This window comes from Dama dama, chromosome 11, assembly GCF_033118175.1.
Source record: "Dama dama isolate Ldn47 chromosome 11, ASM3311817v1, whole genome shotgun sequence".
Classification (NCBI taxonomy): domain Eukaryota; kingdom Metazoa; phylum Chordata; class Mammalia; order Artiodactyla; family Cervidae; genus Dama; species Dama dama.
This window is the reverse complement of record NC_083691.1, coordinates 57,120,285-57,140,443: the sequence shown is the minus strand read 5'-3', so window position 1 is coordinate 57,140,443 and position 20,159 is coordinate 57,120,285. Positions and strand designations below refer to the sequence as shown.

The 20,159-nt window shown below is 40.2% G+C and overlaps 1 protein-coding gene across 1 annotated transcript in view; it reads left to right on the top strand.

Moving 5' to 3' along the window:
- EIF2AK3 (eukaryotic translation initiation factor 2 alpha kinase 3) overlaps window positions 1–20,159 on the top strand; it is a 79,039-nt gene that overhangs the window by 20,589 nt on the left and 38,291 nt on the right. The window contains exon 3 of the mRNA XM_061155310.1: window positions 18,636–18,830. Coding sequence (XP_061011293.1) covers window positions 18,636–18,830 — 195 coding nt within the window. The remainder of the gene's footprint in view (window positions 1–18,635; window positions 18,831–20,159) is intronic.

The following is a 20,159-nucleotide window of genomic DNA, read 5'->3' as shown; positions in this document are numbered from 1 at the left end:
CCTCCATGCTTTCATCAGGAGTGGTCTGAAGGTGAAACAGATTAAACCCAGAAGATCAGAGAAGATGTATTCTCTATGCAGTGATTATGTTTTATTTATTTTTTTTACTATTTGTTTATTTATTCTTGACTGCGCTGGGTCTTCATTGCTCTGTGGACTTCCTCTGGTTGTGGTGCACGGGCTTCTCACTGCAGTGACTTCTCTTATTGCAGAGTCCAGGCTCTAGGCACACGGGATTCAGTAGTTGCGGCATGTGGGCCCTATAGCGCAGGCTTAGTAGTTGTGGTGAATGGGCTCAACTGCCTGATGGCATATAGAAACCTCCTGGACCAAGGACCAAACCTGTGTCCCCTGCATTGGCAGGCGGATTCTGAACAACTGGACCATGAGGAAAGTCCTCTGTGCAGTGATTATTAAGTGACTGATTGATCTGATGCTTCCCAGGTGACTCAGTGGTAAGGAAACTTTTAAAGTTACTAGTGCTAGAGGAATTGGTTGTGAGTCACATGTACTTTTGCTTGAATAATAGAGTAAGAGCATCACAGGGAGTTTGTGTGGTGTGGTGTATGCACCAGGATTCAGGGGCTAGTTCTAGTGGATACGCTGCTGTTAACTGGCTGTGTGACTTGGCTAAACTATTTCGGTTGTTGTGGCTGTTGTTCAGTCGGTCAGTCGTGTCTGACTCTTTGTGACCCCGTGGCCTGCAGCGTGCCAGGCTTCCCTGTCCTCCACCATCTCCCAGAGCTTGTGCAAACTCATGTTCTTTATTTCAGGAGAGCTTTAATTACCTTCTCTGTAAAATGATGGATAGGACTAAATTTCTTAAGATTGTCCTAACCTCAGGGCTCAGGTACCATCAAATACATGAAATACCCTTATAAATTATCTAGAGGAATTTTTTCACTTCCCTTTTTAGTGCCTTTAAGGATTCTTTTAAAAATAGCAAAAATTCATGACCGTTAGGTACATGTCTCGTTGCCTCTCAACCTGCTCTGATGATGCCCTTAACCTTTTCTGACTCAAAAGGCATATAAAATAACTTATTATGTTGTTTTAGTCATGTTTCAATTATGTTAAGGAAAAAAATAAGTTCCCAGAGGATAAGAGAGATTGATGGTTCCATTAAAAACAAGGGTTTCACATTATTTTTAGAATGAATTGTGAGCTGCAGGAAGGTTGAGGTGCCTTGGGACAGAGATCTGATTTGCCACTCTTTCCTCTTGACTAGGTGTTTATAAACTTCCTCAAAAGAATAGTGATATAAACCAAGCTAAAACTGTGTGTGTGTCTGTGTGTCAGAATGAATGATGAACCTAAAGTTTACTCTGTTAGCTTTAGCAGATGTGCTCCTAGGTTCTAAATCTAATACTTTCTTTAAAAAAATATTTATTTTTAATTGGTGGATAATTGCTTTATAGTATTGTACTGATTTCTGCCCTGTATCGACATGCATAAGTATACATATGCCCCTCCCTCCTGAACCCCCCTTCCACCTCCTATCCCATCCCACCCCTCTAGGCTGTCACAGAGCCACAGTTTGAGTTCCCTGAGTTTGACAGCAAATTCCCACTGGCTATCTATTTAAATCTAATACTTTTGACAGTAGTTAAGAATTTTGTTTTTGGTTTTCAGAAGGACCACCTGAAATCCAATTTGCTTTTCTCTAGTGATTTATATGCAGAGTCAAAGCACTCAGGAGATTTGGCCATGGTTCTTCCCTGATGGTTTTAAAATTTTGTTTTGTGACATCAGTTCAGTTCAGTCACTCGGTCGTATCTCTTTGTGACCCCATGGACGGCAGCACGCCAGGCCTCCCTGCCCATCACCAACTCCCAGAGTTTACTCAAACTCATGTCCATTGAGTCGGTGATGCCATCCAACCATCTCATCCTCTGTCGTCCCCTTCTCCTCCTGCCTTCAGTCCTTCCCAGCATCAGGGTCTTTTTCAAATGAGTCAGTTTTTCGCATCAGGTGGCCAAGTATTGGAGTTTCAGCTTCAACATCAGTCCTTCCAGTGAACACTCAGGACTGATCTCCTTTAGGATGGACTGGTTGGATCTCCTTAGCATGGTTTTGCTTTTTTCTTTTTTTAAATTTAAATTAAATTTATTTATTTAAATTTGAGGCTAATTACTTTACAGTATTGTAGTGGTTTTGCCATACATTGACATGAATCAGCCATGGGTGTACATGTGTTCCCCATCCTGAACCCTCCTCCCACCTTCCTCTCCATCCTGTCCTTCAGGGTCATCCCAGTGCACCAGCCCTGAGCACTTGTCTCATGCATCGAACCTGGACTGGAGATCTGTTTCACATATGATAAATATACATGCTTCAGTGCTGTTCTTTCAAATCATCCCACCCTCTCCTTCTCCCACAGAGTCCAAAAGATTGTTCTATACATCTGTGTCTCTTTTGCTGTCTCACATATAGGGTTGTCATTACCATCTTTCTAAATTCCATGTATATGCATTAGTATACTGTATTGGTATTTTTCTTTCTTACTTACTTCACTGTGTATAATAGGCTCCAGTTTCATCCACCTCATTAGAACTGATTCAAATGCATTCTTTTTAATGGCTGAGTAATATTCCGTTGTGCATATGTACCACAGCTTTCTTATCCATTCGTCTGCTGATGGGCATCTAGGTTGCTTCCATGTCCTGGCTATTGTAAACTGTAGCATGGTTTTTCTTTGGGGTCTCTGGATGGCATTAGGATCATAGTTCACCAAATCTAAGTAGACATCAGATTCTTGAACTAGCTGCTTACTTCTCTATGTTTTGAAACACACTTATAAATACAAAGACCTTCCTTATCTGTATTTAGAATGCATATTATAACTGTGTATTTATAGCTAGTCTGTCCTTAGACAATATCTTTACCTTTTCTTTATTTAGAGATACCATATTTGTTTTTTGTTTCATTTTTCTGTTAAAATGTCCTCCCCTTTTTTTTCCTCTTAAAAGGAACAAACAATTCTATTATAAGTCTATACTTAGAGTTTGGGGTTTTGTTTTATTTTATTTTAGGCATGTTTCTCCCCAAGGGACACACTGCCTTTCTGTTTCAGACAGGTGCAGAAACAACTATAATCTGAGAGCCTTCCAGCCTCCTCCCTGCCCTACATCAGACTGCATTTGTTAAGACGGGCCTTCATGAGGCTGAGGGTTGGTAGAGGGAGCCTTTGAAAAAGAGTACATTTTTAATGGTTACTTGATTTGTTCATAAAAGGTCCATCAGTAGGCTGTTTTGAGCATTGCTTTATTAAAAAAGGCTCTGTAATCTCTTTTAAAGATTCTCTAATTTATACTGAAAGATGTCTGATCATTTGGCAGTTTTTCATTTGTACGTAAACTAGCACAACATGAGTCTTAGATGAGCACCATCTCAGATGGTAGTTTATTTGGAAAAGTCTCTGTCAGTCATGGAGCAAGCCAATATTTAAATAATTGCTTAGGCTAATTGCTTTTCTTTTAATTATAGAAGTGAAACAGTGCTTTGATATAATTTTATCTTATTCATCCCTTAGCGTGGCTGAAAGCAGTGCTGTGAACTAAATCAATTTGTTCCAGCATGCATGTTGTCAAGTAAGAAATTGATTGACTCTGTTTTGTAGGAAACTGACTCCTTGTGCATATTGTTTTATCTACTTTGTGGATGTTTATTAACCTAAGTGAAGGCAGAGGTAGTTACTAAACTCTTATTTTTCACCATGAATGCCAAAAGTATACTTAAGCAGTTAAGCTAGTAGTTTTCCTTGAGGTATTTTGTTTTGTAGGTTGAGTATAGGTTAAGGAAAGAAAGAATGAAAGAATGATTATCTACTTGGTATCTCACTGCTCTTGGGCAATAATTCAGAATCTTTGATGATTGTAAATTCCAAATCACTTCAGGATTTGTTTTTTCTTCTGCATTTTCTTTCTTTCTTTTTTCTTTTAAATCTACATTTCCTTTTAAGCATGTCACACAGGATGCCTTTGACTCATATCCAAATCTACTGAAAGATTTCATAATTCTTCATGTTAGATCAACTAACTAGTTGTTAACCATGAGGCCCTCTCCTTAATCCTTGAGGTATGATTCCCTGGAACACCGACCATTACGCAAATAAGCTTCCTCTTCTCTCCCTGTCACGTTAATTTCAACGTTCTCATTGAAATTTAGGGACAAAGACATCACATGTTAGTCGCTCAGTTGTGTCTGACTCTTTGTGACCCGCCATGGACTGTAGCCTGCCAGGCTCCTCTGTCTATGGAATTCTCCAGGCAAGAATACTGGAGTGGGTTGCCATTCTCTTCTCCAAGGGGTCTTCCCAACCCAGGGATAGAACCTGGGTCTCCGGCATTACAGGCAGATTCTTTACCATCTGAGCCACCAGGGAAGCCCATCATAATAGAGAGCAAACTTACCATGGTGCTCAGTACACTGTGAGCACCTGACTGCTGCTGCTTTTTTTTTTCTTTTTAATATTTATTTATTTATTTTGCGGCATTGGGTCTCAGTTGCAGCACATGGGATCTTTCATTGCCATGGGCGGGCTTCTCTCTAGTTGCAGCTCATGTGCTTAGTTGCCCTGCAGCATGTGGGATCTTAGTTCCCCAACCAGGAGTGGAACCCACGTTCCCTGCATTGGAAGGTGGATTCTTAACCACTGGAGCACCAGAGAGGTCCCTGCTTCTTAACCCTAGTGAGAGAGTCAGTGGTACTTGAACTTTAACACACCCAAAACTCAACTGGTCTTCAAGGCGGCAGAGGGTCCCGCAGGACTGTGCAGCTGGGGTTTCAGCAATGCACAGGTCTGGTAAGATCCTAGCCGTTATGGAACTTATGTGGAGCTAGCAGGGGAGCCAGAAATGAAACTATTATAGTGTAAATATCATAGTCTAATTACAGTAACTGCCACAAGAAAGGGTAGAACTAAGAGAGGCTTAGCAAGGGTACCTGACCTCCCAAGGTGGGAGGTCAGAGAGGGCTGCTCAAAAGAAACAGTGTTCACAACTGAGATCCTGTAAGGACAAAGAGCTGTAAGAGATGGACAGAGATGCTGAGAAGGATTGCTCTGGGAGAGGAAATGGCCAGCATCAAGGCCTTGCAGCAGGAATGATCACTGTGTGCTCAGAGCACTAGAGAAGGTGAGGATGGCAACTAGGATGAGGGTTGAGGGTGAGGTAGAGATGAGTCCATAGAGGGAGGCTGGGGTCAGGCTATATGGGGTCTCGTAATGTATGGGAAGCGTTTCGGATTTCATCCTCAGCCATGGGAAGCCACTGAAAGGTTTTAACTGGGAGAGACTCCTCCATAGTCAAAATGGAAAGGGTTTTTTCACATTGTGTTTTGCTGAGACTTTCAATGAGACTGGTGAATCAGAAGGTTGGCACAGTGAGGCATTTGTATTATAAGCCAGTTATCTCTAACTGTGGAAGTATTTATATTTAGAAAATATTTGTGAAGGGACTTTCCTGGTGGTCTAGTGGCTGGGACTCCCTGCTCCCAGTACAGGGGCCCCGGGTTCAATCCCTGGTCATGGAACTGGATCCCGTGAGTGTGCTCGATCGCAAAATCATTTTCAACTCTTTTCGACCTCGTGGACTGTAGCCTGCCAGGCTCCTCTGTCCATGGGATTTTCTACATGCCACCACTAAAAGGTCACATGCAACAACTAAAAGGTCTTGCATGCTGCCATGAAAGTTGAAGATCCTGAGTGCTGCAACTAAGACTTGGTGCAGCCAAATAAATAAATAAAAATGAAATATTTATGATGTATTCACACCAGTTAGAAGTTGTGGAAATCTGGAAGAGAGTAGATAAATTCTTAAAATCCTAGTAAAGCCAATCTCTCCTGTACTCTGCTGACTATGTATATTGTCTGTACTAACCACAGTATACTATGTTACATAGTTGTACTAACCATTGCTTTGCCGACAAAGGTCCATATAGTCAAAGCTATGGTTTTTCCAGTAGTCTTATATGGATGTGAGAGTTGAACCATGAAGAAGGCTGAATGCTGAAGAATTGATGCTTTTGAACTGTGGTGTTGGAGAAGACTCTAAGAGTCCTTTGGACTACAAGGAGATCAAACTATCCAATCCTAAAGGAAGTCAGTCCTGAATGTTCATTGGAAAGACTGATGCTGAAGCTGAAGCTCCAATACTTTGGCTACCTGATGGGAAAAGCTGACTCACTGGAAAAGGTCCTGGTGCTGGGAAAGGTTGAAGGCAGGAGGAGAAGGGGACCACTGAGGACGAGATGGTTGGAAGGCATCACGAACTCAATGGATGTGAGTTTGAGCAAGGTCCAGGAGATAGTGAAGGACAGGGAAGACTCTCTTGCTTTAGTCCATGGGGTCGCAGAGAGTCAGACATGACTGAGCCACTGAACAACAACCACCATGGAAAATGGACTGGAAGAGGAAGAAGAGCAAAAGTAGGGAGTCTAGTTACGAGACTAGTCTGGTACAGATGGGCATAGCTTGGATTGGAGTGAGACAGAGGAAGTGGAGAAAAGTAAAGTGATGGATCGAAGAGATGTTTAAGAAGGGAAGTCTTTGTGAAATTAAAAGACCAAAGGAGGAATTAGTAGTAACTTAAGAACAGGTGTAGAGAGGGAGAACATGAATTTGTTTAGATGTGATGAGTTCAAAGTGACTTTGAGAGGTCTCCAAGCAGAGAGGTTAAGAAGGCATTTGTATATATGGGTCTGGTGCTCACAGAGGAAAAGTCTGCACTGAAGAGAAAAGTTAGAAGTATTAGGGTCCTGGGAACTGAGAGAACCATCACCTGGTAGAGGAGAATGATGAGAAAATGATCTCCAACCAACCTTTCCGAATCCCTAACCCTTTTTTTTTAAATTTTTAAAAGTGTTATTGGAGTTTTGTTGCTTTACCATGCTGGGTTGGTTTCCGCCCACTGTACATACATCCCCGCCTTTTTGGGTTTCATTCCTGTCTGGGTCATCGCAGAGCACTGAGTAGAGTTCCCTGTGCTCTGTGATGGGTTCTCATTAATCATCTGTTTTATGCATAGTATCAATAGTGCATATATGTCAGTCCTAGTCTCCCAATTCATCCCACCCCCACTTTTCCTCCTTGGTATCCATCCATATTTGTTCTCTGCATCTGTGTCTCTATTTTTGCTTTGTAAATAAGATCATCTGTATCAACTTTTTCTAGATTCCACATATACGTGTTAATATACAATATTTATTTCTCTCTTTCTGACTTGCTTGACTCTCTGACAGTTTCTGGGTCTATCCATGTCTCTACAAATGACTCAGTTTTGTTCCCTTTTATGGCTGAGTAGAACCCCTAACATATTAAAATTCAAGTAGAGAGTGACGAATCAGAGAGAAGAGGGTTTCAAGGATAGATTGGCTTTAGTAGGATTTTAGGATTTTCCTGCTCTCTTCTAGATTTCCTGACCTCTTGGTTGGTGTGAATTCTTTAGAAGTATTTACAAATATGCTTAGAATGCACATGCCTCACTAAGAGAATCCTTTGATTCGTCAAAGTCTCATTGAAAGTCTTCAAGCTGAAGAAAATGTTAAAAAAACACCACCACCAAAACCCTTTCTGTTTTGACTGTGGAAGAATTGGGGGAACAGAGGAAGGAATGGGAAAATCAGGATCCCCAAAATGGTAGAAACATTCGTCAGTAGTTTGGGGACCAAGAGACATACCTTTTTAAAAATTAATTAATTTTAATTGGAGGATAATTACTTTACAATATGATGATGGTTTTTGTCATACGTCGACATGAAATCAGCCACAGCTGCACGTGTGTCCCCCCATCCTGAACCCCCCTCCCACCACCCTTCCCCCCACCCCTCTGGGTTGTCCCAGAGCAACAATTTTGGGTGCCCTGCTTCATGCATCAAACTTGCACTGGTCATCTATTTTACCTATGGTAATATACAAGTTTCAGTGCTATTCTCTCAAATCATCCCACCCTCGCCTTCTCCCACAGAGTCCAAAAGTCTCTTCTTTACATCTGTATCTCTTTTGCTGCCCTGCATATAGGATTATTGTTACCATCTTTCTAAATTTCATATATTTGTGTTTTTCTTTCTGACTTACTTCACTCTATATAATAGGCTCCAGGTTCATCCATCTCGTTAGAACTGACTCAGATATGTTCCTTTTTATAGCTGAGTAATATTCCATTGTGTCTGTGTACCACAACTTCTTATCCATTCGTCTGCTGATGGGCATCTAGGTTGCTTCCATGTCCTAGGTATTGTAAATAGTGCTGCAGTGAACATTGGGGTACATGTATCTTTCATTTCTGGTTTCCTCAGGGTGTATGCCCAGCAGTGGGATTGCTGGGTATTATGGCAGTTCTATTCCCAGTTTTTTAAGGAATCTCCATACTGTTCTTCACAGTGGCTATACCAGTTTGCATTCCCACCAACAGTGTAAGAGGGTTCCCTTTTCTCCACACCCTCTCCAGCGTTAATTGTAGACATACCTTTTTAAATAGCTGTGGAGGGGACTTTCCTGTGGGCCAGTGGTTAAGACCCCAAGCTCCCAATTCAGGAGGCCCAGATTCTATCCCTGATCAGGGAACTAGAGGCAAATCCAGCATCTAAAGTCTAACAAGGGAAGTTCTTTTTTTTTTTTTTAAGAAAAATTCTATCTAAGAAATGAAGAAAGAATGATAGAATTGAAAGTCATTCTTTTATCATTTTATTGAAGTAGTAGATCCTCAGTTGATACTAAAATGGTGAAAGGTTGATGGGGCTCTTTAAAATGAAGGGACCAGACTGACTCCACTGAATCCACTGATTAATAGTAACACATATGACATAACTCAGGGGTTGGCAAACTTTTTCTGTAAAGGGCTAGATAGTAAACATCTTGGGCTTTGTGGGCCACGCAGTCTTTCTAGTTGTAGTGAGAAAGCAGTCATAGGCGATACAGAAATGAATGAGAATGTCTGACCTCTATAATAGGAAGTATACAGCACAGCCTGTGAGGTAGTCTTGTCCCAAAACATCAAAGCTGCATCAGATCAAAGCTCCAGTTGTTATTACACCTTTTAAAGAAAAGTTGTATTACATCTTTTAAATACAGGGAATAGGGACTTCCATGGTGGACCAGTGGCTAAGACTCCATGCTCCCAATGAAGGGGGCGTGGGTTTGATCCCTGGTCGGGGAACTAGATCCCACATGCTGCAACTAAAACCTCGCATAGCCAAATAAATTTTAAAAAGAAAAGAAAAGGGGGTGGGGGGAGAAAGAAAGGAAAGAAATACTGGGAATAAAGTAACAAGTTAAGTCACTTGCAAAATCCACACCGAGGGATATTCTGTAGGATGAATAATCTGGTTTCTCAAGTAAATCAAAGCAAGAAAAAGGGAGTAAAAGGGGCCCTGATAGGGGACAAAAATAATCAAATGTGATATGTGGACTTTATATTCCTGTTGGAGCAAATGAATTATATAGTTCTGAGTGTTAAGTCACTTCAGTCATGTCTGACTCTGAGACTCCATGGACTATAGCCCACCAGGCTCCTCTGTCCATGGGATTTCCCAGGCAGAAATACTGGAGTGTGTTGCTCTGCCCTCCTCCAGGGGATCTTTCTGACCTAGGGATTGAACCCACGTCTCTCACACCTCCTGCCTTGGCAGGTGGGTTCTTTATCACTAGCACCACCAAGGAAGCCCCAATTATATAGTATGTCTTTGCAACAGTCAGGGAAATTTGAATGCTAGATGATTTTTAAGAAATTCCTCTTAATTCTGTTAGATGTAACATTTGGCATAGTAGTTATTTCTCAGCAGCAAATACTGAAGTATGTATAGGTGAAATGACAATGATGCCTGTGACTGACTTTAAAATACTGTCCTAACAAATATATGTAGCAGATGAGTGGAGAGTAGCCAAATGTTGATGATTGTTGAAACTGGGTCATAGACACATGGGGTTTTATTATAGTCATCTCTTTACATTTGATGTTTTAAAACTTCCATTTTAAGTTAAAGTTGAATATACCCACCCAAAGTGTATGTGTTGATGGTGGGAGGTTTGGGCTGGGTGAGTGGAGAGGTATCACATAGAAAAAGAAGGAAGAACCAAATGAAAATATGTTTTTTTCAAATAGGAAGAATTTTTGTTTTTAGTCAGTTCCTTTATTTTCTCAGTTGAAGTTCCTCCTGCCACTTGAAAACAGAGTTCTTATCCTCACATTCTGATTTCAAATAGCAGTCCTTGATTCCGGGTACCGCAGGTATTCATTATGCCATTCAGGTTTTGATCAGAAATGTTAACTGAATTACTTTTACTAAGCTGCTTTGTGACTTGGTGGTTAAAGACTGGGGTTGAATCTTTGATCCCGAGTTTGCCTGCCGATTTGACAAACCTTTTATTTTAAAATTATTCACAGGAAAAAACAAATAGAGGGAAACCCCACCACCACCCGCAGATAATAAGCGTGTGGGTTTTTGAAAATGACTGAAGTGGGAAGCGAGGCACGTAATTAGTTTGAGATGCAGAGCAGCGAATCAGAACAAATGGCTCCTTCCAGAGACAAACTGGTGGAATGTGAAAATGCATCACCATAACCTACATTTTTTTTATACCAAGAGATTTGCAGCTGACTCTCCGGGTGACTCATTCCTATGCTGGGAGGGTGAGGTAATGCTTTTCTGAGAGGTGAGGTCATCTCTCTACCTGAACTGCAGGCCTCGACCGCTTCTTGTGGCTCTCAAGGAAAAAGCACCATCTGCTTCACAGCTGCAGCCTCAAAGACTTCACAAAGATTGGTGCAGAGGTTAGCAGCCGTGAGTATGACTCATAAGCAGCCAATTAGTGAAGAGCAGCTATTTGAAAGTGAACTTTAAAATCATCATCCAGAAATATGACATGATCAAGGCTTGAATCATAATGCATTTTTGTTTGGGGTTTTGTCCTCTTTTAAAATAAGGCCAAAAAAAAAAAAAACCAGCAGATAAAATAAGGCAGTTTGTCTTCATATGGTCAGTCACATGACATCTTCTTGGTTGTTTAAACCATATTTTTAGTTGCAGATAAGTTTACTTTCTTTTACATTTGGAAGCAAAGGTGAACTTTAGCTCCTGTTCGTCTGATGGAGGTTTTTATTTGTTCTTTTTTTGTGTGTGGCGGGGGGAGTGATTGGGGATGGTTGCACTTCGAAGCCTTTGTGTTCCCTAAGGACCTGCTGCTTGTTTAGAGGAAGAGAAGTTGTTTAATGGAAGAGGAAACAAGTAAAAATAAATGTTATTTGTTTACTGCAGACCCACTAACCACTCTTCCTCTTTCTTGTAGTGATAATGCACCTGCTCTGCCTATTTGTCCTCAACCAGTGCTGCTGTTGACATTACCAGACAATACCTGTTTTTTAATTTTATCATTTTATTGAAGTTTTTATTATCATTATTTTTATTATCATTTGTTAAAAAAAATATTTATTTCACTGCATCAAGTCTTAGTTATGGTATGTAGTAGGATCTTTGCTCTTTAGTTGCAACATGTGAGATCTAGTTCCCAGACCAGGAATTGAACTCAAACCCCCTGCATTGGGAGCGAGGAGTCTTAGACATTGACCCACCAGGGATGTCCCTTATTATCATTTTTATATCATAGTTTGAATTTATTGTTCTAGTGAATAGAATAGAGAATATAATGTGGAAGGTAGAGAACAGTAAACTTGATTTTCTGACTAATGTGTAACTTAAAATGGGTGATTACTTTGGCTAAATACCATGGTAGCTTCACCATAGGGTATGTAAACTATGACTAAATCTGTTTTTAATAACAACTTCAAGTTGAACATTCTTCAAAAGATGAAGAACTTTGATTTTTGAAAATAGAATTATTTATCTGTTGTTACCAAGAAATAGAAGAAAGCAAAGAATGAAATAGTAATGTTAAAACTCTAAGATAATATGCGGTGGTATACATATGTATACATGCCAGTGTCATTTGAGAGCTCATTAAAAATCAAATGTTTATTTATGTATTTATGTACTTTTGACCATGCTACATGGCTTGTGGGATCTTAGTTTCCGACCAGGGATCGAACCCAGGCCTCTGGCAGTGAAGGTGCAGAGTCCTAACCACTGGGCCGCCAGGGAAGTCCCCCCAAATTTAGATTTCTTTAAAATAAAGAGAAATAGTTGGAGATCTTTAGATATCGAGAATTATGATGAACCTTCAATTTCATGGTATAGCCTTCTGAGTTTAATTACAGCTGCAAAGCTGAGTATCTTTTCTCTTTAACCTTTTATTTGGAAGTAATTTCACAGTACAAGAAGTTGCACACTTTTTGGTATGAAAAGTAGTACCAAAAAAAAAAGAACCAACCCTTGTATTCCCAGATTAATCTCCTCAAAACTTATTTGCTCTATCATTTGAGTTGTATGTGTAATCTCTCCTCTCCCAAACCCCCATACATACTCTTTTTTTCTTGAAATATCTAAAGATAAATGAAATATCCATTTTAGCTCTTTACTCCTAAATACTTCAGTGTGCATTTCTTAATAGAGATACTCTCTTACGTAATCACAGTACAGTCATCAACTTCTAATCTATCGTCTATATTCCAGTTTTATCAGTTGACTTAATAATGTTTTTTATGGTGTCTTTCATTCCCAGTGTAGCATCTAGTCTAGGGTCAGGTAGTACAATTACTTGTCACATTAGCTTCTTTTAATCTGGATTTTTTTTCCCCACAGACTCTATCTTTTATGACACTGACATTTTTGAAAAATATTGTCTCTCTGGCTTTTTGCTTTAAAAATAAAATAGAATTTTCCTTCTTTTGTGCTTGTCTGATGTTTCCTGATAATTAGATCCAGGCTGTGCATTCTTGGTTCAAAATACTGTATGGGTAACCTTCTCTTAGGGTTTCCTGTCTATCAAACTCATTTGATCATCTAGTCAAGGTATTGTCTAAATTCTCCACTATATGACTTTTCTGTTTTTGTTTTTAGTCTATTGTAACTAATAAGCAGTTGGGAAGGTACTTTGTTGTTGTTTAGTTGCTAAGTCATTTCCAACTCTTTTGAAACCCTATGGACTAGAGTCTGTCAGGCTCACCTGTTCATGAAATTCTCTAGGCAAGAATATTGGACTGGGTTGCCATTTTTTCCTCCAGGGGATCTTCCCGACCCAGGAATTGAACTTGAGTCTCCTGCATTGGCAGTTGGATTTCCTACCGCTGAGCCACTAGGGAAGCACAGGAAGATACTTTAGGACCATACAGATATCCAGCTTCTCATCAAAATTTTCACCTAGATTTAACAGCATGGCTGATTTTTGCCTGACGCAATCTTAACTGCAATGACTGCAAGATGCTAATTTTTCCAACTGCAGTCCTCCCTTCAAATATATCAGTAGACTCTTGGCATTTTATTGCAGTAAACGCATTCCCTTCTCTCCCATATATTGTTTATCTATTTGTTAACAATATGGACTCATAAATTCCTTATTTTTTTCAATGCTTTATAATTCAGTAGTTGATCATTCTGGTACTTCAGTTCCAGATGTGGTCAGTGACACGTTTTCATCTTTTTTGGGGGGCATATTCTTACTTTTCAGACCAATAAGATATTAAAGGTTCACCTTCTACCTGCCTTGTCCCAGCCCAGGAGTCAGCCATGTCTCTCAGAGGCCTTTGTTCTTTTGCTGAGGGAATGGAATTTGAAAAAATCTGGCCATTAGGTTTGAGTGCATTAATTTTACAGCTACTGTATAAGCATAAATGTGTACACATTAACATATTTAATATTTAACAGTACAATGAACATTTTTTGAGACTGTAATATTGTCTCAATATAGTTACAGCAAAAAGTATAGTAGTAAGACTTCTGTCAGTGAACTTCCACTGCTAAAATTTTCCTGGATTTCAAAGGAAAAGCATAAGTGATGCTAGCCTGAAGGCCAAATGGGATTTCAGTGGGCAGAGTTGGTACTGGAGGGTGCTCCAGGGAGAATGAATGACATTGACAATGACATAACATGAAATATCCTGCTTCAGTAATGATGCCTGATTTCCACCCACGTGGGGAAAGGTGAAGGACAAGGAGGAGAAGATTGTACAGGGTTGTGTTTCGAGGACTTTGAATGTTGGACTTAGGATTTGGGGTCTTTAGTAAGAAGATAATGGAGAGCTATTGAGGATTTTTGAATAGTGTCATAACAAGCTTAACTCTGACTTAAAGATTAATCTAGAAGATATGCAGAGGTTAGGTTGAGGAAATTTCCAGCTAAGACCTGTGAAGAGATTATTATAATAGTTCACGCAGAGATATAAGGATTTGAAATGAAGGAAAGAAGTGGATTAGAGTCCAGTTTTTCAGCCTGTTTTCTAGAACTCCAGGAGTATGGGACAGACCTGGGGGTAGGGGGTGGGGGAAAGAATATGTTAACTAAACAACAACTTAAAACTCTTTGTGACAGAAAAGGATCTCTTTAAAAGATCCCTGTAAGTATCTCTTTAAAGAAAAGATTCTGCTGCCTAAGGAACAAAGAAGTCCATAGAGAATTTTTTTTTTTTTTAAGTTTATATCGACATTTGTTTGGAGTCTTTGGTTTTTAAGCTCATACTTCTTTCATAGCCCCCTTTCCAAAGTTTTGAGCCTTCACAGTCAGGAAAATAGTTGTTGTCATTAGCTGAAATAAGTCAAGCTGTGTCCTTTTTTTTTTTTTTTTTTTGCATCACATGGCTAGTAGGATCTTAGTTCTTTGACCAGGAATTGAACTCGGGCCCCAGCAGTGACAGCACCAAGTCCTAACCACTGAACTGCCAGGGGATTCCTGAGTTGTGTCTGTTTGTTAATGCTGAAAGGCCAGTGTCACAAAGGCATGTACTAATTTAACTCTTTCTCCAGAAACAAGGTGTTCTTGGTCAAAACCTTTAGAGTCATCCTGGGCTCTTTTTTTTGCTCGTGTGTATGGGGAATCCACCATGAAATCCTGCTGCCTTTACTTTATCCAACCACCGGCATCACCTCTGCTGCCAACCACCAGCACAGTCTCGGGCTTTCTGCTTGCTCTCCATCCTTGCCTCTCCAGCCTGTTCCCCTCCGTTGTCACCATGTACTTCCCACTTAAGATCTTTGCAAGGGCTGTTCCCCTGTATCAGCAGAGTTAACACTTGAGTTTCAAGTTTGCTCAAATGTTACTTTCTCTATGGGAGCCTGCCCTGAACTTAACCCTTAGTGACAGGCCCTTCCCCTCCCATGCATACACTTTCCCTTCCTCCTTTATCTTGTTCTGTTTTGTTTTTTTTTCTTATGGCATTTATGCCCTAACATAATCTGTAATTATTTATTACGTTATTTAGCTCCCTAATCCAGAGTTTGAGATCCAAGTTGGTAGGTGTTTGTTTTTGTTTGTTTGTTTTACTTACTTGTGTATCCTAAGCAACTGAATAGTCCCTAACATGTAATCAGTTCAGTTCAGGTCAGTCGTTCAGTCGTGTCTGACTCTTTGCGACCCCATGAACTGCAGCACGCCAGGCCTTCCTGTCCATCACCAACTCCTGGAGTTTACCCAAACTCATGTCCATTGAGTCGGTGATGCCATTTAACCATCTCATCCTCTGTCGTCCCCTTCTCCTCCTGCCTTCAATCTTTCCCAACATCATGGTCTTTTCCAGTGAGTTGGCTCTTCGCATCAGGTGAGCAATTTATGAAGCTGAGTTTCAGTTTCAACATCAGTCCTTCCAATGAGCACACAGGATTGATTTTCTTTAGGATGGACTGGTTGGCTCTCCTTGCAGTCCAAGGGACTCCAAGAGTCTTCTCCAACACCACAGTTCAAAAGCATCAATTCTTCTGCGCTCAGCTTTCTTTATAGTCCAACTCTCACATCCATATATGACCTCTGGAAAAACCATAGCCTTGACTAGACTGACCTTTGATGACAAAGTAATGTCTCTGCTTTTTAATATGCTGTCTAGGTTGGTCATAACCTTCCTCCCAAGGAGTAAGCGTCTTTTAATTTCATGGCTGCAGTCACCACCTGCAGTGATTTTGGAGCCCCAAAAAATAAAGTCAGCCACTGTTTCCACTGTTTCCCCATCTATTTGGCATGAAGTGATGCGACCGGATGCCCTGATCTTGGTCTTCTGAATGTTGAGCTTTAAGCCAACTTTTTCACTCTCCTCTTTCACGCTCATCAAGAGGCTCTTTAGTTCTTCTTCGCTTTCTGCCATAAGGGTGGTGTTATCTGCATATATAAGGTTATTGATATTTCTCCTGGCAGTCTTGATTCCAGCTTGTGCTTCATCCAGCCCAGCGTTTCTTGTGATATACTCTACATGTAAGTTAAATAAGCAGTGTGACAATATACAGTCTTGATGTACTCCTTTTCCTATTTGGAACCAGTTTGTTGTTCCATGTCCAGTTCTAATTGTTGCTTCCTGACCTGCATACAGGTTTCTCAAGAGGTAGGTCAGGTGGTCTGGTATCCCCATCTCTCTCAGAATTTTCCAGAGTTTATTGTGATCCACACAGTCAAAGGCTTTGGCATAGTCAATAAAGCAGAAATAGATGTTTTTCTGGAACTCTTTTGCTTTTTCAATGATCCAGCAGATGTTGGCAATTTGATCTCTGGTTCCTCTGCCTTTTCTAAAACCATCTTGAATCTTGAACATCTGGAAGTTTACAGTTCACATATTGCTGAAGCCTGGCTTGGAGAATTTTGAACATTACTTTACTAGTGTGTGAGATGAGTACAATTGTACAGTAGTTTGAGCATTCTTTGGCATTGCCTTTCTTTGGGGCTGGAATGAAAATGGACCTTTTCCAGTCCTGTGGCCACTGCTGAGTTTTCCAAATTTGCTGACATATTGAGTGCAGCACTTTCACAGCATCATCTTTCAGGATTTGAAACAGCTCAACTGGAATTCCATCACCTTCACTAGCTTTGTTCGTAGCGATACTTCCTAAGGCCCACTTGACTTCACACTCCAGGATGTCTGGCTCTAGGTGAGTGATCACACCATCGTGATTATCTGGGTCATGAAGATCTTTTTTGTACAGTTCTTCTGTGTGTTCTTGTCACCTCTTCTTAATATCTTCTGCTTCTGTTAGGTCCATACCATTTCTGTCCTTTATTGAGCCCATCTTTGCATGAAATGGGGCTTCCCTGGTGGCTCAGAGGTTAAAGCGTCTGCCTTCAATGTGTAGGACCTAGGTTCGATCCCTGCTTTCGATCCCTGGGTCAGGAAGATCCCCTGGAGAAGGGAATGGCAACCCACTCAAGTATTCTTGCCTGGAGAATCCCATGGATGGAGGAACTTGGTAGGCTACAGTCCACGGGGTCGCAAAGAGTCAGACACAATTGAGCGACTTCACTTCCTTTTCTTCTTTCTTGCATGAAATAGTCCCTTGGTATCTCTAATTTACTTGAAGAGATCTCTAGTCTTTCCTACTCTGTTTCCTATGAAAACCATACTGGAGTATACCTGTGGGCCCCAGGAGATACAGGTTCTTTTAAATTGCTTTTGGTTGATAAGCTGTGCACCTTCGTATGCTGCTCCGGAGGCCAGAGTACATCAGGCGTGAGACCACGGCACTATTTCCTATGACAGGTAATAGGCCCTCCATAAACATTGTTAGAAGAAGGAACGACCTCTAAGAGCATGAAATCATTAAGCTTGGTTACCAGGCTTCTTGCTCTTAGCAGATCTGAGAAATTGAATGAAAGAAAGAGTGGGATGCTGCTTGAGTCAACCTGTGTTCCTTGGACCTGAATCATTGGTGGTAACTGGCTTGGATAAAACAGGCCTGGAAAGTGCTGCATAAACTGTCCCTTTACTAGAAAATCACATTATCTGTTGGCATGGTAATCACCGTAAGAACTCCTCCAGTAACCTCTGCTTGAACTCACTGAGTCACAGAACTCTCATTTGGTAGCTCTTATTATGGAACACTCTTGGCTCCTGGTGAGCAGAGTTTGAGGAAAACCATGTTGGGGTGTACCTGTGGGCCCCAGGAGAGGTGGGTGGTTCTTTTAAATTGCTTTTGGTTGATAGGATGTGCAGCTTCGTTTGCTGCTCCAGAGGCCAAAGTACATGAGGCATGAGACCACGGCTCTTAGTTCCTACTGATCCTTTTATTTATTTTTTTTAAGATTTGTTTTATTGACATATAGTTGATTTACAGTGTTGTGTTAATTTCTATGTACAGCAAAGTGATTCCGTTATATATACATATATATATTCTTTTTCATATTCTTTTCGTATTATGATTTATCACAGGATATTGAATATAATTCCCTATGCTATAAAGTGGGACCTTGTGGTTGGTTTATTCATTCTATGTATAATAGTTCACATCTGCTAATTTTAACCTTCCAGTCCATCCCTCCCCCACCCCTCCATCCCTTGGCAACCGCAGGTATATTCTTAGTGTCTGCTGTGAGTCTGTTTCTTTTCTGTAGTTAGGTTCATTTGTGTTGTGTTTTAGATTCCACATATAAGTGATATGATATGATATATGTCTTTGTCTGGTTTACTTCATTTAGCGTGATAATCTCTAGGTCCATCCATGTTTCTGCAAATGGCATTGTTCTGCTCTTTTTTATGACTGAGTAATATTCCTTTGTATATATGTAGCACGTCTTTATTCATTCGTAAAATCCTTTTAAAAGTTAGCTTTTATTTTAGGTATTTGGGAACAAGATGATCATTCCTTCCCTGGATGGAGACCTCTTCCAGTGGGACCGGGATCGTGAGAGCATGGAAACAGTTCCGTTTACAGTTGAATCACTTCTTGAATCATCTTATAAATTTGGAGATGATGTTGTCTTGGTTGGAGGAAAGTCTCTCACTACATATGGACTCAGTGCATATAGTGGAAAGGTGAGTAAAAATGTTCAATTTGTTTGGGGAGAAGTCAGACTAAATAAGAATAGAAGAAATAATTTCTTAAACTATGCTATTACTGGTTGAGATCTGTTATAATTTTCCCCCAACTGTCATTTCTTTTGATAAAAGAACTGTGAAGTAGAAAGGGGGAAATACTATTAAGAGAAACGGAATTTATCCAAAATAACAGAATAAACAGCAGAGTCAAACAGCAGAGCAGGAATAGCAGAAGGACGAGAATGAATAACTGTGATCTGCTGTGTGTCAGTTGCATTTTTCATGCATCATTTTGAAATCATCACAATATTTCTAATGGTTGCATTAAAAAATTTTTATTTGGATAGATGAGGAATGCTCCAAGGATTAATAATAATCCTGATGATAAGAATAATTGCTACTACTATTTATTTCTCTAGTTTGAGCCTGTCATGAGAGAATCTAAGAGGCAAGTCTGTGCTCATTTTAGGATGAGAAAATTGAGGCTTTCAAAGGTTCAGAAACTGCCAAGGTCAAATTTGATTTAAATCTGTCTGATGAAAAAGTCATGCTGTTAATGACCTATGCTTTCTCCGTTATTAGTTCTTAGGAAATAATCTGACTCTTAAGATTGGCTCTTATAAATCCATTGTTGGGAATAAGTAAAAACACACTTTTTTAGGAAGGTAAAAATTTCTTTCTAACCCCTTAACACATCAATACTTGAATATTTGTATATAGACTTGAAAACAAGGAAGAATAGAAAAAAGGTCTTTGATCCTTGAGTTTTCCAAACTTGATCCCTTGTCTGAGTGTTCGGCCCATCGGCCCTTCTTGTTCTCGCAAACTTTTTTGCCTTCTCCAGCCACCTGCATCTGTACTGTACTGAGGGGGCCTTGTGGTCCTCTCTCTCCTCCAGTGCTCTCATCGGTAAAACAGTGGGACTGAACCCAGGCACCTAGTTTCGTGATTTGATGTGCTGCTCCAAAATTCTGGTATCCTAGCAGGTACACTTTCTGTGAGGATTTTGGTCACACCATCCAAAGAATTTCCCCTTTCCTTTGAATGAGGATTTGAAGGAGGTACTTGAAAATGTTAACAGCTGTTAGATAAGGTTTGAATTTTTTAGAACTAAATGCTTCTGTTGTATGGAAACTCCGAGGCGATTTTTCTTTTTTTTTTTAGCTCACCTTGGATTTTATTCATGGTATTATTACTAAGAGATCACAACTAGCTCTCCATTTCTTCATGGAAATGCTCACAGTAAGACTGAAATTGTCTAAATCCTGAAACTCGCTCCCTGAAGTAAATAGTAACTGGCACTTCTATGGTTCTGAATGTTTCATT